Genomic DNA, 27,610 nt, shown 5'->3' with positions numbered 1-27,610 from the left:
TATAATAGTAATTTATAAAAAAGATAAATATTATAATAGTATTTATAAAAAAGATAAATATTATAATAGTATTTATAAAAAAGATAAATATTATAATAGTATTTATAAAAAAGATAAATATTATAATAATAATTTATAAAAAAGATAAATATTATAATAATATTTATAAAAAAGATAAATATTATAATAGTATTATAAAAAAGATAAATATTATAATAGTATTTATAAAAAAGATAAATACTATAATAATATTTATAAAAAAGATAAATACTATAATAATATTTATAAAAAAGATAAATATTATAATAATATTTATAAAAAAGATAAATATTATAATAGTATTTATAAAAAAGATAAATATTATAATAGTATTTATAAAAAAGATAAATATTATAAATAGTATTTATAAAAAAGATAAATATTATAATAGTATTATAAAAAGATAAATACTATAATAATATTTATAAAAAAGATAAATATTATAATAATATTTATAAAAAAGATAAAATATTATAATAGTATTTATAAAAAAGATAAATATTATAATAGTATTTATAAAAAAGATAAATATTATAATAGTATTTATAAAAAAGATAAATACTATAATAATATTTATAAAAAAGATAAATACTATAATAATATTTATAAAAAAGATAAATATTATAATAATATTTATAAAAAAGATAAATATTATAATAGTATTTATAAAAAAGATAAATATTATAATAGTATTTATAAAAAAGATAAATATTATAATAGTATTTATAAAAAAGATAAATACTATAATAATATTTATAAAAAAGATAAATACTATAATAATATTTATAAAAAAGATAAATATTATAATAATATTTATAAAAAAGATAAATATTATAATAGTATTTATAAAAAAGATAAATATTATAATAGTATTAAAAAAATAATATTATATAATTATAAAAAAGATAAATATTATAATAGTATTTATAAAAAAGATAAATATTATAATAATATTTATAAAAAAGATAAATATTATAATAGTATTTATTAAAAAGATAAATATTATAATAATATTTATAAAAAAGATAAATACTATAATAGTATTTATAAAAAAGATAAATACTATAATAATATTTATAAAAAAGATAAATACTATAATAATATTTATAAAAAAGATAAATGAACTGATGTGATGTGTGGTGGCATGTATTTTTTAGAATTGTCTGATCTGTTCCCTGCCTTTTTTGTTCCAGCTCGTTTGACTCATCAATTTGCTATTTTGATACCTCATTGTAATATTTGCTCAGATTAATCGGTAATTGCCGGTCGAGCATGAACCACGATTGATGGAAAATCCCAAGGATCTGGGTCAAATTCTGAAGAGTACCGAGATACATAAGTATTTAAGTGTTTCATTAAATTCTCCTTCACATCTAAAACGTTGTATTTGTAAAGATGTGAATCACATTAATATTCCTCTCACCAATTGATCAGTTAACTGTGTCATAGTGTATCTTCGTTGTGATTTCTTGATCTTAATAGATTCTAAGACAAGAATTCATCTGATCTGTTGGAGTATCCAGCATTGTACTTTTACTTAGAGAAGGTGTGGCATTCCTCATATAAACTAAAGTGGTGTAGCTATACAGAGGGGATCTAATTTGAACAGAGAATACTGTTATTTCGAATACTTACGATTTACTTGTAGGAGAAGGTATCCTCATACCAGCTTGTCCTGTACAGAGAGATAGTTTCTAGTAGGAATTTAAGTTCCCTTCACAAATATCAGAAAAAGTAAAAAGATGAAATAAAGAGTTCAGTTTGGAATTCACAGAATAACAAAAGTCATCTAAAGAAAGCCTGAAAATATAACGGCTGAAACCTATCAACCAGGTAACCAACGGTAGATCGTACATGACGCAGTAAAGATGAGAACAAGATGATTCACGCCTTTTTTTTTTGTTATTTTATTAAAATTTGCTACATTTTTTTTATGAAAGTTGTCCAAGTTTCTTTGTCTATTTAGACATATTGCGATTTATTTTACTTATTTTTACTATTTAGACATATTGCGATTTATTTTACTTATTTTTACTATTTAGACATATTGCGATTTATTTTACTTATTTTTACTATTTAGACATATTGCGATTTATTTTACTTATTTTTACTATTTAGACATATTGCGATTTATTTTACTTATTTTTACTATTTAGACATATTGTAAATTATTTTACTTATTTTTACTATTTAGACATATTGCGATTTATTTTACTTATTTTTACTATTTACACATATTGCGATTTATTTTACTTATTTTTACTATTTAGACATATTGCGATTTATTTTACTTATTTTTACTATTTAGACATATTGCGATTTATTTTACTTATTTTTACTATTTAGACATATTGCGATTTATTTTACTTATTTTTACTATTTAGACATATTGCGATTTATTTTACTTATTTTTACTATTTAGACATATTGCGATTTATTTTACTTATTTTTACTATTTAGACATATTGCGATTTATTTTACTTATTTTTACTATTTAGACATATTGCGATTTATTTTACTTATTTTTACTATTTAGACATATTGCGATTTATTTTACTTATTTTTACTATTTAGACATATTGCGATTTATTTTACTTATTTTTACTATTTAGACATATTGCGATTTATTTTACTTATTTTTACTATTTAGACATATTGCGATTTATTTTACTTATTTTTACTATTTAGACATATTGCGATTTATTTTACTTATTTTTACTATTTAGACATATTGCGATTTATTTTACTTATTTTTACTATTTAGACATATTGCGATTTATTTTACTTATTTTTACTATTTAGACATATTGCGATTTATTTTACTTATTTTTACTATTTAGACATATTGCGATTTATTTTACTTATTTTTACTATTTAGACATATTGCGATTTATTTTACTTATTTTTACTATTTAGACATATTGCGATTTATTTTACTTATTTTTACTATTTAGACATATTGCGATTTATTTTACTTATTTTTACTATTTAGACATATTGTAAATTATTTTACTTATTTTTACTATTTAGACATATTGCGATTTATTTTACTTATTTTTACTATTTAGACATATTGTAAATTATTTTACTTATTTTTACTATTTAGACATATTGCGATTTATTTTACTTATTTTTACTATTTACACATATTGCGATTTATTTTACTTATTTTTACTATTTAGACATATTGCGATTTATTTTACTTATTTTTACTATTTAGACATATTGCGATTTATTTTACTTATTTTTACTATTTAGACATATTGCGATTTATTTTACTTATTTTTACTATTTAGACATATTGCGATTTATTTTACTTATTTTTACTATTTAGACATATTGCGATTTATTTTACTTATTTTTACTATTTAGACATATTGCGATTTATTTTACTTATTTTTACTATTTAGACATATTGCGATTTATTTTACTTATTTTTACTATTTACACATATAGCGATTTATTTTACTTATTTTTACTATTTAGACATATTGCAATTTATTTTACTTATTTTAACTATTTGGACATATTGCGATTTATTTTACTTATTTTTACTATTTAGACATATTGCGATTTATTTTACTTATTTTTACTATTTAGACATATTGTGATTTATTTTACTTATTTTTACTATTTAGACATATTGTGATTTATTTTACTTATTTTTACTATTTAGACATATTGTGATTTATTTTACTTATTTTTACTATTTAGACATATTGCGATTTATTTTACTTATTTTTACTATGTAGACATATTGTGATTTATTTTACTTATTTTTACTATTTAGACATATTGCGATTTATTTTACTTATTTTTACTATATAGACATATCGCGATTTATTTTACTTATTTTTACTATTTAGACATATTGTGATTTATTTTACTTATTTTTACTATTTAGACATATTGTGATTTATTTTACTTATTTTTACTATTTAGACATATTGCGATTTATTTTACTTATTTTTACTATTTGGACATATTGTGATTTATTTTACTTATTTTTACTATTTAGACATATTGTGATTTATTTTACTTATTTTTACTATTTAGACATATTGTGATTTATTTTACTTATTTTTACTATTTAGACATATTGCGATTTATTTTACTTATTTTTACTATGTAGACATATTGTGATTTATTTTACTTATTTTTACTATTTAGACATATTGCGATTTATTTTACTTATTTTTACTATATAGACATATCGCGATTTATTTTACTTATTTTTACTATTTAGACATATTGTGATTTATTTTACTTATTTTTACTATTTAGACATATTGTGATTTATTTTGCTTATTTTTACTATTTAGACATATTGCAATTTATTTTACTTATTTTTACTATTTAGACATATTGCGATTTATTTTACTTATTTTTACTATTTAGACATATTTCGATTTATTTTACTTATTTTTACTATTTAGACATATTGTGATTTATTTTACTTATTTTTACTATTTAGACATATTGTGATTTATTTTACTTATTTTTACTATTTAGACATATTGTGATTTATTTTACTTATTTTTACTATTTAGACATATTGTGATTTATTTTACTTATTTTTACTATTTAGACATATTGCGATTTATTTTACTTATTTTTACTATTTAGACATATTGTGATTTATTTTACTTATTTTTTACTATTTAGACATATTGCGATTTATTTTACTTATTTTTACTATTTAGACATATTGTGATTTATTTTACTTATTTTTACTATTGAGACATATTGCGATTTATTTTACTTATTTTTACTATTTAGACATATTGTGATTTATTTTACTTATTTTTACTATGTAGACATATTGTGATTTATTTTACTTATTTTTACTATTTAGACATATTGTGATTTATTTTACTTATTTTTACTATTTAGACATATTGCGATTTATTTTACTTATTTTTACTATTTAGACATATTGTGATTTATTTTACTTATTTTTACTATTTAGACATATTGTGATTTATTTTACTTATTTTTACTATTTAGACATATTGTGATTTATTTTACTTATTTTTACTATGTAGACATATTGCGATTTATTTGACTTATTTTTACTATTTAGACATATTGTGATTTATTTTACTTATTTTTACTATGTAGACATATTGCGATTTATTTTACTTATTTTTACTATTTAGACATATTGCGATTTATTTTACTTACTTTTTACTATTTAGACATATTTCGATTTATTTTACTTATTTTTACTATTTAGACATATTGCAATTTATTTTACTTATTTTTACTATTTAGACATATTTCGATTTATTTTACTTATTTTTACTATTTAGACATATTGTGATTTATTTTACTTATTTTTACTATTTAGACATATTGTGATTTATTTTACTTATTTTTACTATTTAGACATATTGCAATTTATTTTACTTATTTTTACTATTTAGACATATTGCGATTTATTTTACTTATTTTTACTATTTAGACATATTGTGATTTATTTTACTTATTTTTACTATTTAGACATATTGTGATTTATTTTACTTATTTTTACTATTTAGACATATTGCAATTTATTTTACTTATTTTTACTATTTAGACATATTGCGATTTATTTTACTTATTTTTACTATTTAGACATATTGCGATTTATTTTACTTATTTTTACTATTTAGACATATTGCGATTTATTTTACTTATTTTTACTATTTAGACATATTGCGATTTATTTTACTTATTTTTACTATGTAGACATATTTCGATTTATTTTACTTATTTTTACTATTTAGACATATTGTGATTTATTTTACTTATTTTTACTATTTAGACATATTGTTATTTATTTTACTTATTTTTACTATTTAGACATATTGTGATTTATTTTACTTATTTTTACTATGTAGACATATTGCAATTTATTTTACTTATTTTTACTATTTAGACATATTGCGATTTATTTTACTTATTTTTACTATTTAGACATATTGTGATTTATTTTACTTATTTTTACTATTTAGACATATTGTGATTTATTTTACTTATTTTTACTATTTAGACATATTGTGATTTATTTTACTTATTTTTACTATTTAGACATATTGTGATTTATTTTACTTATTTTTACTATTTAGACATATTGCAATTTATTTTACTTATTTTTACTATTTAGACATATTGCGATTTATTTTACTTATTTTTACTATTTAGACATATTGCGATTTATTTTACTTATTTTTACTATGTAGACATATTGTGATTCATTTTACTTATTTTTACTATTTAGACATATTGTGATTTATTTTACTTATTTTTACTATTTAGACATATTGTGATTTATTTTACTTATTTTTACTCTGTAGACATATTGCGATTTATTTTACTTATTTTTACTATTTAGACATATTGTGATTTATTTTACTTATTTTTACTATTTAGACATATTGCGATTTATTTTACTTATTTTTACTATTTAGACATATTGTGATTTATTTTACTTATTTTTACTATTTAGACATATTGTGATTTATTTTACTTATTTTTACTATTTAGACATATTTCGATTTATTTTACTTATTTTTACTATTTAGACATATTGTGATTTATTTTACTTATTTTTACTATTTAGACATATTGCGATTTATTTTACTTATTTTTACTATGTAGACATATTGTGATTTATTTTACTTATTTTTACTATTTAGACATATTGTGATTTATTTTACTTATTTTTACTATTTAGACATATTGTGATTTATTTTACTTATTTTTACTATTTAGACATATTGTGATTTATTTTACTTATTTTTACTATTTAGCCATATTGCTATTTATTTTACTTATTTTTACTATTTAGACATATTGTGATTTATTTTACTTAATTTTTACTATTTAGACATATTGCAATTTATTTTACTTATTTTTACTATTTAGACATATTGCGATTTATTTTACTTATTTTTACTATTTAGACATATTGCGATTTATTTTACTTATTTTTACTATTTAGACATATTGCGATTTATTTTACTTATTTTTACTATTTAGACATATTGCGATTTATTTTACTTATTTTTACTATGTAGACATATTGTGATTTATTTTACTTATTTTTACTATTTAGACATATTGTGATTTATTTTACTTATTTTTACTATTTAGACATATTGTGATTTATTTTACTTATTTTTACTATGTAGACATATTGCGATTTATTTTACTTATTTTTACTATTTAGACATATTGTGATTTATTTTACTTTTTTTTACTATTTAGACATATTGCGATTTATTTTACTTATTTTTACTATGTAGACATATTGTGATTTATTTTACTTATTTTTACTATTTAGACATATTGTGATTTATTTTACTTATTTTTACTATTTAGACATATTTCGATTTATTTTACTTATTTTTACTATTTAGACATATTGTGATTTATTTTACTTATTTTTACTATTTAGACATATTGCGATTTATTTAACTTATTTTTACTATGTAGACATATTGTGATTTATTTTACTTATTTTTACTATTTAGACATATTGTGATTTATTTTACTTATTTTTACTATTTAGACATATTGTGATTTATTTTACTTATTTTTACTATTTAGACATATTGTGATTTATTTTACTTATTTTTACTATTTAGCCATATTGCAATTTATTTTACTTATTTTTACTATTTAGACATATTGTGATTTATTTTACTTAATTTTTACTATTTAGACATATTGCAATTTATTTTACTTATTTTTACTATTTAGACATATTGCGATTTATTTTACTTATTTTTACTATTTAGACATATTGCGATTTATTTTACTTATTTTTACTATTTAGACATATTGCAATTTATTTTACTTATTTTTACTATTTAGACATATTGCGATTTATTTTACTTAAATTTTACTATTTAGACATATTGCAATTTATTTTACTTATTTTTACTATTTAGACATATTGCGATTTATTTTACTTAATTTTTACTATTTAGACATATTGCGATTTATTTTACTTATTTTTACTATTTAAACATATTGCGATTTATTTTACTTATTTTTACTATTTAGACATATTGCGATTTATTTTACTTATTTTTACTATTTAGACATATTGTGATTTATTTTACTAATTTTTACTATTTAGACATATTGCGATTTATTTTACTTATTTTTATTATTTAGACATATTGCGATTTATTTTACTTATTTTTATTATTTAGACATATTGTGATTTATTTTACTTATTTTTAGTATTTAGACATATTGCGATTTATTTTACTTATTTTTACTATTTAGACATATTGTGATTTATTTTACTTATTTTTACTATTTAGACATATTGCAATTTATTTTACTTATTTTTACTATTTAGACATATTGCGATTTATTTTACTTATTTTTACTATTTAGACATATTGTGATTTATTTTACTTATTTTTACTATTTAGACATATTGCGATTTATTTTACTTATTTTTACTATTTAGACATATTGTGATTTATTTTACTTATTTTTACTATTTAGACATATTGCGATTTATTTTACTTATTTTTACTATTTAGACATATTGCGATTTATTTTTCTTATTTTTACTATTTAGACATATTGTGATTTATTTTACTTATTTTTACTATTTAGACATATTGCAATTTATTTTACTTATTTTTACTATTTAGACATATTGCGATTTATTTTACTTATTTTTACTATTTAGACATATTGCGATTTATTTTACTTATTTTTACTATTTAGATATATTGCGATTTATTTTACTTATTTTTACTATTTAGACATATTGCGATTTATTTTACTTATTTTTACTATTTAGACATATTGCGATTTATTTTACTTATTTTTACTATGTAGACATATTGCGATTTATTTTACTTATTTTTACTATTTGGACATATTGTGATTTATTTTACTTATTTTTACGATGTAGACATATTGCGATTTATTTTACTTATTTTTACTATTTGGACATATTGTGATTTATTTTACTTATTTTTACTATGTAGACATATTGCGATTTATTTTACTTATTTTTACTATTTTGACATATTGTGATTTATTTTACTTATTTTTACTATGTAGACATATTGCGATTTATTTTACTTATTTTTACTATTTGGACATATTGTGATTTATTTTACTTATTTTTACTATGTAGACATATTGTGATTTATTTTACTTATTTTTACTATTTAGACATATTGTGATTTATTTTACTTATTTTTACTATGTAGACATATTGCGATTTATTTTACTTATTTTTACTATTTGGACATATTGTGATTTATTTTACTTATTTTTACTATTTAGACATATTGTGATTTATTTTACTTATTTTTACTATTTAGACATATTGCGATTTATTTTACTTATTTTTACTATTTAGACATATTGTGATTTATTTTACTTATTTTTACTATTTAGACATATTGTGATTTATTTTACTTATTTTTACTATTTAGACATATTGTGATTTATTTTACTTATTTTTACTATTTAGACATATTGCGATTTATTTTACTTAATTTTTACTATTTAGACATATTGCGATTTATTTTACTTATTTTTACTATTTAGACATATTGCGATTTATTTTACTTATTTTTACTATTTAGACATATTGCGATTTATTTTACTTATTTTTACTATTTAGACATATTGTGATTTATTTTACTTATTTTTACTATTTAGACATATTGTGATTTATTTTACTTAATTTTTACTATTTAGACATATTGCAATTTATTTTACTTATTTTTACTATTTAGACATATTGCGATTTATTTTACTTATTTTTGCTATTTAGACATATTGCAATTTATTTTACTTGTTTTTACTATTTAGACATATTGTGATTTATTTTACTTATTTTTACTATTTAGACATATTGTGATTTATTTTACTTATTTTTACTATTTAGACATATTGCGATTTATTTTACTTATTTTTACTATTTAGACATATTGCGATTTATTTTACTTATTTTTCTATTTAGACATATTGTGATTTATTTTACTTATTTTTACTATTTAGACATATTGTGATTTATTTTACTTATTTTTACTATTTAGACATATTGTGATTTATTTTACTTATTTTTACTATTTAGACATATTGCGATTTATTTTACTTAATTTTTACTATTTAGACATATTGCGATTTATTTGACTTATTTTTACTATTTAGACATATTGCGATTTATTTTACTTATTTTTACTATTTAGACATATTGCGATTTATTTGACTTATTTTTACTATTTAGACATATTGCGATTTATTTTACTTATTTTTACTATTTAGACATATTGCGATTTATTTTACTTATTTTTACTATTTAGACATATTGCAATTTATTTTACTTATTTTTACTATTTAGACATATTGTGATTTATTTTACTTATTTTTACTATTTAGACATATTGCGATTTATTTTACTTATTTTTACTATTTAGACATATTGTGATTTATTTTACTTATTTTTACTATTTAGATATATTGCGATTTATTTTACTTATTTTTACTATTTAGACATATTGTGATTTATTTTACTTATTTTTACTATTTAGACATATTGCAATTTATTTTACTTATTTTTACTATTTAGACATATTGTGATTTATTTTACTTAATTTTTACTATTTAGACATATTGCAATTTATTTTACTTATTTTTACTATTTAGACATATTGCGATTTATTTTACTTATTTTTGCTATTTAGACATATTGCAATTTATTTTACTTATTTTTACTATTTAGACATATTGCGATTTATTTTACTTATTTTTACTATTTAGACATATTGCGATTTATTTTACTTATTTTTACTATTTAGACATATTGCGATTTATTTTACTTATTTTTACTATTTGGATATATTGCGATTTATTTTACTTATTTTTACTATTTGGACATATTGCGATTTATTTTACTTATTTTTACTATTTGGACATATTGCAATTTATTTTACAACTCTTACCAAACTTTGAACACAATTATATTTATGGTATTATATTCGATTTGGGATCAGTTCACTTCAAAATTTTGGATAACCAGCAACACTAGATATTTGTGAATTTCTTTTTTGAATTATATCTTTGGCGATCAGATAATCTTATTTTTTGAACATATCTTATAATGAAAGTTACGTAAATTATTAAATCCCTTTTTTGTGTATTAAGTACTTCAGGTTTCACATTTCATTTTCTTTTTAGACCCCAAAGAAAATGATTGCAAATCCTGCCAGGCACCATGTTCAACTTGTAAAATGAGTGCCCAAAATTGTACAAGTTGCTTAGCAGGACACCGACTGGCACAAGGACAGTGTATCCAAAATGGCAAATGTGCACCTAACCAATATACAGTTGATGGCGGGTAAGAAAAAGTTTTTTTTTTTTTTTAATAAAGATTAGTTTCAATATTCTTTCTGTTTTTTTTTTGTCAAAACTGAATTACACCGCTGATCAAAATTTAAGACCACTTAACAAATTTAAAAAAACAACTTTTTTTTAAGGATCGATTTTAAACTCTTCTGACTTAAGGTTACTAATACTACAATCTAAAAGGTTATGGAAAGAAAAAGCTACATTCCAAAGATTTATTTTAAAATTCATATTTTTATTAAATTAGGCTTTTTACACATGATCAAAATAATAAGACCAGAGACAAAAATTCTATTAAATTCTACAAAAAATGAAAAGTCTATGAAAACATTCAACAATCAAACTTAATAATGAGTTCTACCTCCACTGCTTTTTATGATATCAAAAATTCTTTGGGGCATGCTAGAAATAAGGGTTTCCATTATGGGACAGGGGATACGGCTCCAGTTTCTGAAGATGACTTCATGAAGTTCATTTTTTGTTGAATATTGTTTGCTATTTCGATAAACCTCTCTTATCATCTACCCCCAAACATTTTCAATTAGGTTCAAGTCCGGTGAGCATGCAGGATATCCCAAGAGATGGACTCCATTTTCTTGTAGAAAGCTCTTGCAGTGTGGATTGCAGTAATATCCTGTTGGAATAACCATCCATCCCCACACAAACGATGACTTTCCATCATCAAAGATGCTTTTTGTAGCATGCTAACATAACCAGCTGCTGTCTGACAACCCTGCACCACCTCCATTGTTCCTCTATAAGAAAAGGCACCCCATACCATTACAGACCCTCCTCCACTATGACGAGTGGAAAAAATTTCAAGGGGCATGTTTTTATCATGCCAATATCGCTGGAAGCCATCAGGACCATCTAAATTTAATTTTTTCTCATCAGAAAACAGGACTTTCTTCCTTTTCAACGTCACGACCAAATTTTAAGCAGTCCACTTTGTAACGTGGAAGCAATCGAGGAATTTGTTTATGCTTTTTATTTACCATGCCTTTTTGTTGTAAGTGTCGTCTGATGGTTATTGGATTGCAATTAGCATCTTTGACCGCCTTAATTTGACTAGAAGAAAGTCCTCTGTTATTCATAACAACCTGTCTGATTCTCCTACTCAATGCCAGAGAAATTTGGGGGGGGCCTACCAAAGTATTTTGCTTTTCCATAATTTTCAGTGTTCTTTAGAAAATTTCAAATAACAGTTTTACTGCGATTTACCTTAGCTGCTATTGCTCGCTGTGACAAACCTTGCTCATGGAATCCTAGAATTCAAGAGAGCTTAACTTTAGTTAGTTTTCTTGCTTTAGGTATGGTAACACCTTTACACAGTGATTGCTAATCTCTAACTGAACTAAAAACATTAGAATTACCATAAATCTAACAATTTATACCTTTAGTCTTATAATTTTGATCATGTGTAAAAAGCCTAATTTAATAAAAATGCAAATTTTTAAATAACATTTTTGGAATGTACCTTTTTGTTTCCATAACCTTTTAGATTGTAGTATTAGTAACCTTTAGTCGGAAGAGTTTAAAATCTATCCTTAAAAAAATGGTTTCTTTTTAAAGATTTTTCAGTGGTCTTAAATTTTTGATCAGCATTGTATTTTTTCAAAATCTTTGTTAAGTACTGTCCTATCATTTATTAAAATCTATACACAGCTATGATGTGAGTGTACTTGGAATTTATATTATCAGTCTGGAGCCCCCATCTTGGTCAGAACATTGACTGCTTGGAGATGTTCAACCAAGCAAATATCTTCCATCAGACACCTATTATACTCTGAACACCTTACTTAGCAACTGACTTAATAAACACTAACAAAATTATTAACCATCTCATATCTTATTGATCTCCATATGTCTAACACACGTGAACAGCATCATAAAATGGCTTCCATGATTTTCAGAAACTTTTTTTTTCAAACTCAGAATCACTGAAGCGGGGAACAAAATGCTTGCATCAGTTGTTGGGTGCCAAGACACTGCATCCTTTAAAAGCTTCACATTTTTTCCAAATTTGATGCACACATACTTTTGATCTTCACCAACCAGTTATTATAGGTGGCACAGGGCTTATGAAAAAGAACCTGAAGTCCTACCTACCTAATATTCCTGGTGAACCAAGTGCAAAAGAAATCCAGACAATTGCACTTAAGGGAACAACGAAGATACTAAAAAGAGCTCTCGGTTGGTTTCAATAAAAAGCAGAGCAATGTTTGGCAGCATTACAACTTCAAAGGAAGAAAATTAAAAAAAAAAATAAAAAAAATAGAAAAGAATTTCAAAATCTATCTGGTGAATTAAGTTCAAGAGAGATTCAAACAATTGTGCTTAAAGGAATGATTAGAATCTTAAAAAGATCTCTTGGTTGAGTGTGTAAAATAGCATGTGCATATCTGGTATCTGATAAGATGCTCCATTTCCAGAAAAAACAGAAAGACAAAAAAATTAAAAAGAGTTGTAATAAATCAGAGTATCGTATACAAGGATTTCTGCATCATCACCTTTTTCTTCTTTTCAAAGAATAAAGGAAGGTGAAAAGAACTGTAACAAATGTTTCAATCGTGCAACATTTATGGTAAAAAATAAAATGAAAGATGTATGCAGACAAATTACATTTCATATTAAAAAGCAATGCAGTAAATGGAAAGAAAAGAACTTGTATGTCAAAAAGTCAGCAATCAATTTGCTGTTGTATTTGTATTGTAAACCTCCATTCAAAATAATAGGAAATTAATGTGTAAAACATCGCAAGTAAAAATGAAAAAAGTATTTTGTAATAACTAAATGATTCTTTTTATTTTAAACAAGATTTTTTTAGTTCAGAAACTCATAAATCCTGTCTTCGAACTTGAATCTAAATGTAGTATTTGTTCTTTCCTCGCTTTTTTCAGCTGGAACAATTTTTACTTTTGTCCCAGGAGATGAATACCTCTTTCACCCTCACCCCCCCCCGCCATTATGAGGCAAATAAATTACTCCACACAAAATTGGATATTAATAGTTTATGTATTTCCCTCACATTTTACTAAATTGTTAATGGTATTTATTAACAGTTGACAATTTGTTTCGTGATTGAACTTTAATTCAAATCATTAAATATTAACCATTACATGCCAGATGATAGAACTCAACCACCCTGAGTTGCAGAAATTTAAAAAGATGATAAAAGAGAAACAGATACCGGTTTCTGGTTCTAAAATCATAAATTGATAAGGAGTATTTATCAAAAAACAGTCCATCATCATTTTCTACTTCTTAAATTTTAGCAGAAGGTTTAATTAAACTAGTTTGCACATATAAAAATGGTGAAATAGAAATTTGCAAAAAATGCAATTTCATGAGGATATTCTGTATAAGATACATTATTATTATGTTTCATATATTTAAATTTTGTTACTTTTCTATTTAAATAAGCTATTAGACTATTTTAAAATTAAAATAAGGTATTTAAAAATATTTTCAATATTCAATTTAAAAATTATTTTCAAACAAAAAATGTAGTTATAAAATAATAAACAATTAAAAAATATTTTCTATATAAACTATTTAAAAAATATATTCAGGCAAAAATATTTTTCAATTTGATTTGATTATTTGTTATATAAAAAATTAAAATATCCAATTATAAAAACAGTTCGATTTTCTTATGCAACACATAGCAAATACTAATGTGAAAACAAATTATTAATTGTCCTAACTCTCCAAAAAGCATTCTACATAAAATATAATTGGTAAATAATTTTTTTTCGTAAACACAGCTTGTCTATATCCAATTTCAAAACCAGAAGCTAGACTGTTTCGTTTTACCAAAAAGATAACACATAAAAGTTGACAAAGGACATAAAGCATTTATTTTATGGGACAAAACATATTGCAAATGGACACTCTGGTTTTTATTTTCATTGAAAATTTGGTTTTTATTTTCATTGAAAATTTGGTTCTTGTCCAAAATTTCCGATATTAAAAAACAAAAATAATGAAAAATCTGTATGATGTACCTACACATGACAAAACAAAAATATCATATTCTAAAAATCACATAAATTGATCAAGTAATTTTATTTTTAAATAAGAAAATTAAATTTTATGAATAACAGAAGAGCAGTTGTTTTGTCTGCCATTTTGGAAACAATCTAAAAAAAAAAACAAAGCGAGATAACTCAATAATTCAAAGTTACAAGATTTATTTTGTAATGTCTATGAATTCTCATTAATCTCTTAAAAATGACTTTCTTTATAAAAATAAAACTACTTGATCAATTTATGTAATTTTTGGAATATGAAATATCATATTCCAAAAATTACATAAATTGATCAAGTAGTTATTGTTTCGTCCTGTGTATGTACATCATATAAACTTTTCTTTATTTTTGTATTTTAATATCGAGTAATTATGGACAAAAATCTAAAAAAATTCATTTTTATATTTTTTCTTTTTGTTTATCATCTCCAAAAGTTTGATGTACAACAACAAAGGATGGGATGTCTACTGTAACATTGAGTTCTTATTCTTTCAAATTTGGCCAAATATTAAATGTGCTGACTTCTATAAAAGTGACTGTGCTCTTTTCATATAATTTCATATTGCAAAAATAATTTCGTTAGATTTTTTTAAATACAAATAATACATAAATAAATGGCAATTTGGCTAGGAATAAAGTGTAGTATCTGTTATTTCCTCAGTCCATGGATTAGATATCCTTCTAGACTAAGGCATTTTTGTACCATTTCAAGATGCTCTTTTTGGGAAACTGGGTTTTCTTTACATTAAAAACCTACCTGTGCTCTTGTGGAGAACTAAGTAAATAAGGATAACATCGATAAATGTAAATTTTTATTTTTGTATTAATTTTGTTTTTATGTATTGTTCATTTTTTTTTAATATATATCTTTCCTTTTTTTAATATATATATATTTTTCATATTTTTAAATTTATATATTTTTTCATTTTTTTTAAATATATCCTTTTTTAATATATGTTTTTCATTTTTTTAAATATATATTTTTCCTTTTTTTAATATATATATTTTTTTCATTTTTTAAATATATATTTTTTCTTTTCTTTTTTAAATATATATTTTTTTATTTTTTTAAATATGTATATTATTCAGTCGTTTTTTAATACATATATTCAGTTTCTTTTTAAATATTTAAATACATTTTAAAATTTAAGATAAGAAACTCAAAATAGAAAACAAAATGTTTTACGCTTATTTACAAAACCGCAAAATGGCACTAATGATAATTTCTATTTTTAGCATTGCTTCCTTCAATTTTTTTTTTATATTTTAAATAAAGTATTTTACTGGTTTCTAATGTCATTTTCAAGTAAATTGTACCATAATTAAAAACAAAAACTGAAAGAGTACAATTTACGAATCTCTTGACAATTGCTTTCATTGTTTTTTGCTATTTTGGTATGATATCATTCCACTCAAATAAAAAAAAAAAACATGCCCAAGAGTATAAGTTTGAAGAATTAAAATAGACCAAAGATTCAAAGCTTTATTATTTCCTGAAATTTTCGATGAAATCTGTCATCATAGTCAGTGTTTTAATAAATTAACTGTTCAGAATGAAATAAATGAATCAGAGAAGATTGTATTTCTACAGTTAATTTAAGAGAATGTTTGTGTCACAAATTGACCACATATAATGGAAGTGGCAAGCGGTCTAGTGTATTTACCAACCCAAGTGACTTCTGGTTTTGAAACTCTTCATCTGAAAACCTCTGTCAATTTTCAGTCCACAGATTCGAAATTTGATTTACAGGGTACTGAGATTTGGGAAAATCTTTGTGATCGGTTTTCGGCCAGAAATTTGGCTGTTAAAGGCTCAAAGTTCAACGATTTGACCTTTGAGAAGTCTACCAAACTCCTCCGCCAATGTTGGGTTTAAACACTTGAAATTTTAGATATATGTTCCTTGGACATGGATCTAACTTAATAACTTGATTTAAGGCCAAAACAATAAATGTTAAGGGATCATAATAGAGGTCAAAGTTAAAAAAATTGACCGCTTTTTTTTTTTTCTTGCTCAACATGCACCTCCAAACACCCGGGCAACGCCGGGCTGAAATGCTAGTAAATTAAATAAATGGAAAATAAAAATGAATGAATGTTAGTTTAAAAAGCAAAAAAATTTTTACATATAATTAAAAAATAATTAAACTACATAATAAGTACAAAAGTAAAGAAACGTAGCGTAGTAAAGTTTTCAGATTAAGTAACACCGTTTACTTCTGACAAGTTTCAACACAGAAAGTTGCTTTTATTTTAATTTATTACACTAGATTACCAAGTGGCATCATTCAACAGAGAAGAGAATGAATGGCTTCCTTAGAAAGAAATAATATAAAATAAAAAAATTAATGTTGTAAAAATGGAAAATCGAAAATGAATTTGCTAGATCATCTAACTCTACTAGTTAAAGTATCCATCAAGTTTTTCCAGTTTTCTGGAACTTTAAAGTCAGGCTAGGAAAGTATTCTTATTCAGTTTTAGAGAGAGAGGGAGAGGAGGGGGGAGTAATGTATGAATAATATCTTTTTATATTGACCATTTTCTTCCCAACTTTGCAGATGTATATCATGTTTCCGCCTTTGTGCAACATGTCACGGACCCAGCAGTTCTCAGTGCAGCAGTTGCCCGCCAAACTTTGTTATTAGCAATGGTTCCTGTGCACCAGCATCATGTTCTGCGGGGTTCTACCAAGACGTTAATGGTGGTAGCAATAGTCCAATCTGTAAAAGGTAAGTAATTTTTTCTAATGGAAATCTTATCAAACATTTTTGTTTCAAATTTAATCGAGTAATAGGAGTTCATACCTTTCATAAGGTTATTAATTCATTAGTTAATAAAATTTGAAACATAGAGTAATCAACATAATAATATGATATAATAGTAATAATATCACATTTTGTACATTTCAAAAAAGTGAGATTTTCTGATCAGCAAAGATTATGATTGATGATTAAGGCAATTCTAACTTTATCTATTTTAAAATGAATTGTGCCAAAATCAAATTATGCCATCCCATCGACTAAAATTGTACAATTTAAAATAAATACAATCTTAAAAAATTACATTCATTTTATTGAATGCAAAAATATTTAGCTGATAGCGAGAAATCAGAAATCATTGTATGTACAAGGATTATTTACAGCAAAACAGAATTGCGATTAAAATGCTCCTCATCGTGATATTGATCGATTTTCGATCCAAACATTGGACTCTGACTTACAAATCAAGTAAAAGGAGATAACTTTCTGTGCACAATAAGTAGAATTTGTTTAGTTTTTTTAACACATATTTATAAATATTTGATAGTGAAAATAGTTTAAGAACTAAGTTCTTCTGTCTTGAGGGAATTGATATCAAAGTTAAGCAATATCGACCCTGGTCAATACAAAGTCCAAAACAAAATATGGCAAAAGAATAAGTCCAATTTTATTTCTATATTTGATTTTACTATCAGCTTTTAATCTGTTCATACAAATATTCATTACCTTGAGAAAATGAGAGAAAAAAAGAGGATATTAGAAAACTTTTCAATATTAAAACTAGGTGAATCATTTATGGCTAATTATTTATTAAAGTTTATTCATATAAATTATTTAGACATCTTATTTATTTTGATAAATACTAATTGTGTATAAAATTGATATGTAGTTTGCTTGAAGCATTGTGTGGGATAGGTATGTAGTAGAGATTTAGAAGGCTATCACAATGTGAGGAATAGTCGGTGTTGATGAGAGAAGACAAAAACAAGTGGCAATTTACAAATCAATAAGTGCATATATATATATATATGTCTATATATACATATATTTATCCAATTGTATTAAGTACAAATGTCTTACTTGCTATGTCTGTGACAATATCCATTATATTTCGGGAAAAAATTCCCCTTTTCAAATGGTGGATGTGACAGATCGATTCAAAACATGCTGGATAATGGAGCGAAAAAAAATATGTGTGTTATGTATTGATAAAATCACAAGACTCTATGTGTGTGTGTGTGTATTTTCTTGCTTAAATATAGATTTGATTTAATATGATTATTTTTATTTAATATTAATCAAATAGTTACCGCAATTAAATACTAAGGCTAATTTTTTAATCATTTAAAAAAATAATTTTGCAAAAATCCACTAGAACACAATGACTTTCAGTTAAGAAATGTTTAGATTTCATTTTTTAAATATTTGCAGTTGCATATTTAATGAACTTCTACATATTCACACATACATAAAATTCTGCATTTTAAAAAAACAAAAAAAGTTAAGACAAGTAGACCACAAATAAATATTACAAGAAGTAATAAAAATAACTTTTCTGCCTACATTGATATTTTTTAATGTGTTTTAAAGTATTTTAATGGGTTTTTTTTGTTTGTTTTTCTTTTTTTTGTTTTTTTTGTTTTTTGCATTTTAATAATCCAATAAAAGTGTGATGGATTATTTTTTAAAATGGATAAAATTAATACTTACTGTTATTTGTCAAAAACTTTTTTCTGCTAACTTATTTTTTAGGAAATAGTCAATAAATATCTGTCAAACCTCCTTAAATTTACTTTTCTACCTAATTAAAAAGTATAAAAAAAGATATCAAAAGTCTTAGACAGTCACCAAACTAATGTCAGCCATCTTTTGTTTCATTCTAACATATTTGATCCAACTTTTTGATTAAAATAAAAGAAAAACACATTAACATTTTAAAGTACACAAAAGAAACACTTATTCAGGTAGAAAAAGTAACTTTTATTGTCTTTGGTAACATTTACTTGTTGCCTATTTCTCTTTTACATATATATATATATATATATATATATATATATATATATATTAAGTAATGTGATTTATAATTTAAAAATTAAAAAAAAAATTTTTAAATTTAAAAATCAAATTTTAATTAAATTAAAAATCAGTTTCATAAGAAGGAACAACAACAAAGTCAATTATCTGTACGATCGTTTCGGAAATCCATGCTTTTTATTTGTGGTATACATGAAGTCACGTAGAACAATTATACATAGTTTTTTTGGTAAGCACGGTCTCCTCATCAGCAAAATTTAGGAGGATTTCTATTGAATTTAAGAGACACCAAAAATAAACCTAGCATTAAAAGTAAGGCAGATGAATCTTTTAGTTTTTCTTTTTTTGAAATCAGGAACTGTGTTTAAAGTAGTCATTTAGATGTTTGCTATAGCTTTTTATTTTATTGAGTGTAGAGTTGTAAAAAGGACAATATAGTAATCGATAGTAATGGAAGTTCGGTAAATTTGTTAACTTAAGTGGAACGGTTCATCAGAAACTTGTTCACATTGGACTTGAAGACAACCATATTATAGACAGCTGGAAAGCAGGAAAACGGACGACAATTCCACAGGCGTGCAGTTCTAAGAAAGAAGCTTTGATCATGGAATCTATGTTTAGGTTTAGGTACAGATAAAGAGTGGGGAAAATTATTGATAATGTTTTTAGGTAGTCTAGTGTTTCTTGTGAAAGTTTGGCGAGGGGGGACCATAGATTGAAGCTCAGTCGAACACTTTCCATGAAAATAACGATAAAGCAGAGACAAACTCGCAACATCTCTTCTGTGAGATAGAGGTTGCAGGGAAGATAAAAGGACATCTCCCACCAGGCCACAAAGTCTATTTTGAACCCTATCAAGGCAGGACAAGTTTTTTTCTAGCAGCTCCTGCCCATATGTTGCAACAGTATTCCATCCTTGGACATATCTGGCTCTTATATAGATAGAGAATTGCATCAGCAGATAGATATCTACTGGATCGATAGAAGGATCCGACCATTTTTCCAGCGGCCTTGGCAACAGATTTGATGTACGTATTCCATTTAAGATCAGGAGTAAAGGTCAAGCCCAGAAGCCTGTCAAAACATGAGGCCTCCCCAAGACGAGAGCCATTCATTTCAATTGATGCCAGATGGGGATCAGAACGTTGATGATGTAAAGATAGAAGCTTGGTTTTAGATGCATTAAAAGTAACCAGCCACTCCTTTCCCCATTGTACAACGTGATCAAGATCAGAAGAGAGAGAATCGGAGAGAACTTGGTTGTTAACTGTCTTAGATGTGCTACCATAGATGGTAGTGTCGTCAGCAAATGTATGGAGTATTGTTGTCACATGTAGGCGTGTGCATTTATAACTAGTTTCTCAGGTCCAAAAAGAACGTAAAATCTAGTACTTTAATAGCAACGACTCTTTATCTGAGAGTCCATCTTTCAAACTCCTTGGCCTAACGTTCACAGGAAACATGAAACAATTACATTGAAGGCATTGCCAGGGCCGCTGCAAGAAAGGTGGGCTCTCTCTACCATGCTAGAAAACTACTAACACCCGAAAGTATCCTGTACCTCTTTATAAGGCCACCATTCGCCCATGTATGGAGTATTGCTGCCACATCTGGGCTGGTGCATCTGCTACTAGTCTCTTGCTCCTTGACAAGGTTCAAAAGAGAGTCGCAAACCTGATAGGCTCTGAACTGGCATCTAAGCTTCAGCCTCTGTCCCATCGACGAAATGTTGCATCCCTCTGCCTTTTCTACAAGTATTTTAGTGGTGAATGCTCTGACGAACTGCAATCACTTGTGCCCCCACTACGTGAGCACCCTCGACAAACTCGACAGGCAGCTAAATCCCACCCTCACACAGTAGAGATCCCTAGATGTAAAAGATCTTTTTACTCCAATAATTTCTTCCCCAGAACCGCTAGACTCTGGAATTCCATTCTAGGTCCCTGCTTCCCCAACAGTACTGACGTGCAGAAGTTCAAGTGTAACATGAACCGACATCTTGCTACCCAAATCCCTACATAGTACCCCAGTAGTTGTTGCCCCGGATAGTAGCCCCCTACACCAAAGTGGCAATTTGCCTTGTTTGGGGTGAAAAATGTAATAAAAAAAAAAAAAAAAAAAGCATCACGACAATGTTGCACCCCTGTACCTGTCTACAAGTACTTTAATGGAGTGTGTTTTGATGAACCCATAGCACTTATGTCCTCCGTATGTACATATTTCCAACTAACGCACCAAGCAGCAAAATTCCATCCCTTCACCGTTGACGTCCGTAGATGCCAGTAAACCTTCTACTCTAGTAGTTTCTTTCCTTAGACTGATAGACTTTGGAATTATCTCCCTGTTTTCTGCATCCCTGACTGTACTAACCTTCAAAAGTTTAAATGTAATGTGAAAAAATATTCCACTACTCAATTCCCCACAGTCTCCTGTTAGACATGATCCCAAATAGTAGCCCCATTTACATCTAAATAGCAATACACCTTGTTTAGGGTGAAAAAGAGTAAAAGATGACACATGTGCTTGTCGTAGTTGTTTTCCATATTTTTATAAAGAAAATAACTACAAGTAGAATTAAAAAATAAAATCAAATTGGATTCTGCAAACAACAAGCACATGTGTCGTCTTTATATTAGAAGTAAAGATATAATTTTCTATGACAACCCGATGACTTGATGCAAATGTCATTTGGAATTGGTGGAGTCTGAATTTTTATTGTTCCCTCGATTTATCGGAGGGGGACCTATGTTTTTAGTGGTATCCGTGCGTCCGTTATTCCGGACGATTGCCAAATAATCGTCCATTAGTTTTTCCTGAAATTTTCCACGGATTGTACTTCATTAAATAGATGTGCAAAGTAAAAAAAAAATCTTTTTGCAAAAATTCCTGTCATGTCCCTGGGGGCTCAAAAGAGGTCAAAAATGCCCCAAAATGACACATTTTTGTCATAACTTTTGATCCATCCATTAGATTTTTCTGAAACTTGGCCAAAAATGTGGAGCCCCTTGTTCTTAATATAAATGCAGTATGGCTGAGCCTGGCAAAATTCTGGTTCACATCCCCGGGGACTTTTAGTGCTAAAAACGTCCCTTTTAGTGGTTCTGTTTTCATATTTCTGAACAAAAATTTGATATGTTTGACTATATAGTGGTTCTTTATGATGGTCAACTCAAATATACATGTGTTAAGGCCTGAAACTACACCGTTATTCATTTACACTGGGATTCGACATCCCTAGGGGCTCAAAAGAGGTCAAAAATGCCTCAAAATGGCCAAAAATTACATTTTTTGCTCCATAGCGTTTGATCTATCCATTAGATTTTCCTGAAATTTGGTCAAAATGTGGAAGCTATTGTTCTTAATATAAATTCAGTATGAGTGACTCTGGCAAAATTCTGGTTTGCATCACTCTAGGAATTTTAGGGCTAAAAAAACATGCCTTTTTGGAGCTCTTTTTTTTTTCATATTACTCAAAAACTTGATATGTATGTCTATATAGTGGTTTTCAATGGTGCTGAATTCAAATATGCATGTCTTAAGGTGTGAAACTGCACCGTTTGTTCATTTTCACTGAGATTCGGCATTCCCAGGAGGTCAAAAGGAGTCACAAATGCCCCAAAATTGCAAAAAATGACACTTTTTACCCCATAACTTTTCCCCCATCCATTAGATTTTTCTGAAACTTGGCAAAAATGTGATGGCAACGTTGGCTTCTCACATTCATCATTTCTTCACTATTTTTTGTGGCGTCATCTCACATGCAGCACCAGAGGCTTGTTTTTATTAAACTTTGAGTCTCATTAAAAATAAGCACTGACTATTTAATAAATAATGAAAATTATTTTTACAGAAAAAGGGTCATATCTTTTTAATAATATTGATTCTAATTATTTCATAAGAAATTTCATTTACAACAGTAAATTCCACAGAATTTCCACGGGTCTTACTAGTCTCCTATGCTACGTTTTCCATTTATTATCTCCCTTTTATTAATTATTATCTGCCTTTAACTAATTGTAGTTTTTTTTTTTTTTTCCTCCATCTATAGATGTCACCGGTTTTGTTTGATGTGCAAAGGACCTTCCAGTTTCGAATGTCTCACCTGTCGACCAACATACAAAATGGTGAATAGAAATTGTATAAAAGACATTCTACATATTTCCTGTGATGAAAATCGTAAGTATCAAATGAATAATCAATCTTATATTTATTACTAATTGGTGTTGTGTCTTTACTTGCAATGGTACAATGTTTTATTTCATGCTATATTAAAAGACATTTTACAGAAAAAAAAAATCATCAATATAATGATTCTACTTGCCACATAATAATGATGCTACCAATTTATTAAATCAAAGAAATGTAATTCATGCAAACTCAACACAGTAGTAGAAGTAGTAATATTTACTGCAAGAAGCAGACAATAACTGATTATTTTCCAAGTTAATTTAATTACAAAAGTTTTAACCAAAAATTTAGTAACAAATATTGGAATTAATAAATATCCAAAAGAACAATCGAACCTATCTCTACAAATTCAACAATTGTTTTTATTAAATGGCATATTTTTTTATTGAAAAATATGCTCACAAATAACTTTCTTCAAGATTAAACTAAAAATAAATATTTGACTTGAATTATTGTATTTTTATTCTGAAATGAAACGTTTTATGTTTTATAGTAATTAAGCGATTCAAAGAATTTAATTTCAATGAAGAAAAAACTGTGGAATTTCCACAGGATCATGCTGATGGATTAAAAAAAAAATAAAATGGAATCTGTTTGCAAGTCAATGTATTTGAATATAGTAGGTTATAATGTAGGTTATTATTGCAAAATTTAAATGTTTATGTGTATATCTTTTATAAAATTTGTCATCCAACAGTAATAATTGCATTAAGGCAAACATAAAATGTTTGCCTTAATGCAATTATTTTTTATTGCATCTTGTAGGATTTTTTAAAATTCTGAATACTTAATTACTTATCATATTTTTCTTTTTTCTCTTTTCCAGAACTATGTTTGAATCAGACAACAAAAGCGAAACCTTTTCAAAAAGACAATGCAAACACGTTAATCATTTTATCTGTATTATTTGGTATCTTCACGCTAATACTTATCGCTACTGCTGCAATTATATACTATGCTCAGTCGAATAACAAACTTTGCTGGGCATACCGTTATCAAAAAGTTGTTGTCCTATTTGACGAGAACACAAATCGCTTCCTCCTTACGAACGGTGATTCAGGAGATGAAGATGAAGAAAAATTTGAAATCAAGTAGAATACAAATTATATTTGTACGAAAAAATAAAAGTTATAAAAAATAAAAAATTACTAACACTTTTATTTTAATAAAGTAAAAAATTTCAAGTCTTCCAAATGTTTTCTTTTTATGCTTTGTTTCATATCTGAGTAAAATATATTTTTTTAATGATTACCAAAAATGGTCAAGTAACGTGAAATCCCCTTCACTTTTAAGTTATGATAACTCTTTTATTCTGGCGAGTATTTTGATAAAATTTGAACAGAAACAAAATTTAATTTTTTCTCTTGTGTAATTAATTTTTTTTTCAGGTTACTTCAAATTAGAATATTATTTTCAGGATTATGTAACTTATTTTTAAATGTTGGTGCTTTTCAACTTAATGTGCATGATATTGTGTGCATAAAAAAACAATCCTATCTTTAAAAAAATGGGCCACTTGTCAATATGGTGGGCTTTATATTAGGTCTCACAAAAAAATCCATGTTTAAAACTTTAGTAAATGAAATTTTTGCCCTTTTTTTTTGATTTTCTATTAAGAAAAAATGTAGTTTGATCTTTACTATGTTATGAATCATATTAAGAAGATTGAATTTGTTAGTTGCTGAAATGAATCCCATATGAAGAGTAAAAATTGCATTTTTGCATCATTTTATTTTTTCGAAAAGTAAAAAGATTTTGTCCAATTGTTTGGCTTGAATTCATAATTATTGCTTCCATTATAATTAACTTTCATTAACATTTGACATCAAATGTATAAAGATTTTTCACTGCATTTTTAGTTTTAAACTGAAATTTTGCTTCTGGACTCATAGCACATAATACTGCAAATCTTTCAATTTTCAACAAACTTTGAACAGTCATAATTCGATATGCTACCAAAATAATATTGTTTATATTTTGCAAAGATCTGTGTACCGACATTAAAAGTTTCTAGGCATAATGAAAATAAAATTTTAGTTTGAAATTACTAATACAAGTTTAAGTATCCAAAAACAGTAGATGACCAGAACTTTTGCAAATCTTAATGTCATAATCCACATAAAGTTTGTCAATGTGAGTCTACATATATTTATGTAGAGCTGTGACATAAGCGTTGTGATACAGCTCAGTGTTCGAATGTTATTTTGTAATGTCTCAAAATAATGAATGATATATGAATGAAACTGTTTATCATCAATAAACTTACTAATAAGACATACATGTCTTTTAGTATTTCTATCCTAAATATGATGTAGTTGCTAACAATGAATGACAACTGAGATAAGAAATAAGGACAACACCAAGTAGAATAAAACACAATGACATTCTTGATGCAGGGCAATTCCATTTCTCCACGTGCTTTCACAATAATATGAAGAGAAATGATGTTGATAATAAAAATGGTGAAAAGAGATCAAAATGTAAAACTGTAATTTACATTTATTGCTCCCCACAACTTCAAGTAGAACAAAAGATTCTATTACCTCATCTCATTTATTATATATAAAATAGTAATAAATCACAATTTTATTGCTCCTTGAGTAGAACAAAGGTTTCTATTATGTCCCACCCTCTCTTAATAAATATTACAATATAATGTTACATTAAAACTTCTCTCTTTCTCTCTCTCGTCGTCTCTCTATCTTTCTTTCATAAGATGGTAAAAAATTATCTATAAATTGTTTGTCACTTTATAAATTTATCAAGTTTCAGATATTCAATTAATGTCCTACAAAAATATCTGGTTAAATTTCTCAGTGTTCAGAAAAATATTGGTCGATAAAATTCTTTGGAGTGAAATTACACTCTGACAGCAGATTTATCAAAAAAAAACCCTTATAAATCACAGAAAACAAAATTCATTATCTAAAAACAAAACACGAAGCATTAATTTTGGTTTTTTTCTTTTTTTGATGTTTAGAAGGTAGAGAAGGAAGCAGGACATTAAAAAATTACTCCAATTCAAAAAAAAAAAAGTTAAAAATTAAAAAAAAATTACTCCAATTCAAAAAAAGGTTAAAAATTAAAAAAAAATTACTCCAATTCAAAAAAAAAAAGTTAAAAATTAAAAAAAACTTACTCCAATTCAAAAAAAAAAGTTAAAAATTTAAAAAAAATTACTCC

The 27,610-nt window shown here is 25.0% G+C and overlaps 1 protein-coding gene across 1 annotated transcript in view; it reads left to right on the top strand.

Annotated features, from left to right (window-relative positions):
* Positions 1 to 25,621, top strand: part of LOC145297685 (proprotein convertase subtilisin/kexin type 4-like) — a 318,708-nt gene extending 293,087 nt beyond the window's left edge. The window contains exons 16-19 of the mRNA XM_080143882.1: positions 11,248 to 11,407; positions 18,005 to 18,175; positions 24,288 to 24,415; positions 25,254 to 25,621. Of these exons, the coding sequence (XP_080000008.1) occupies positions 11,248 to 11,407; positions 18,005 to 18,175; positions 24,288 to 24,415; positions 25,254 to 25,522 (728 nt within the window). The 3' untranslated portion in view covers positions 25,523 to 25,621. The remainder of the gene's footprint in view (positions 1 to 11,247; positions 11,408 to 18,004; positions 18,176 to 24,287; positions 24,416 to 25,253) is intronic.
* Positions 25,622 to 27,610: the final 1,989 nt, after the last annotated feature.

This window comes from Euprymna scolopes, chromosome 18 (assembly GCF_053919585.1).
Source record: "Euprymna scolopes isolate OS-2025 chromosome 18, ASM5391958v1, whole genome shotgun sequence".
NCBI classification, from domain to species: Eukaryota; Metazoa; Mollusca; class Cephalopoda; order Sepiida; family Sepiolidae; genus Euprymna; species Euprymna scolopes.
Note: the sequence above shows the minus strand (reverse complement) of the source record. Positions and strands in the feature narration are given on the sequence as shown.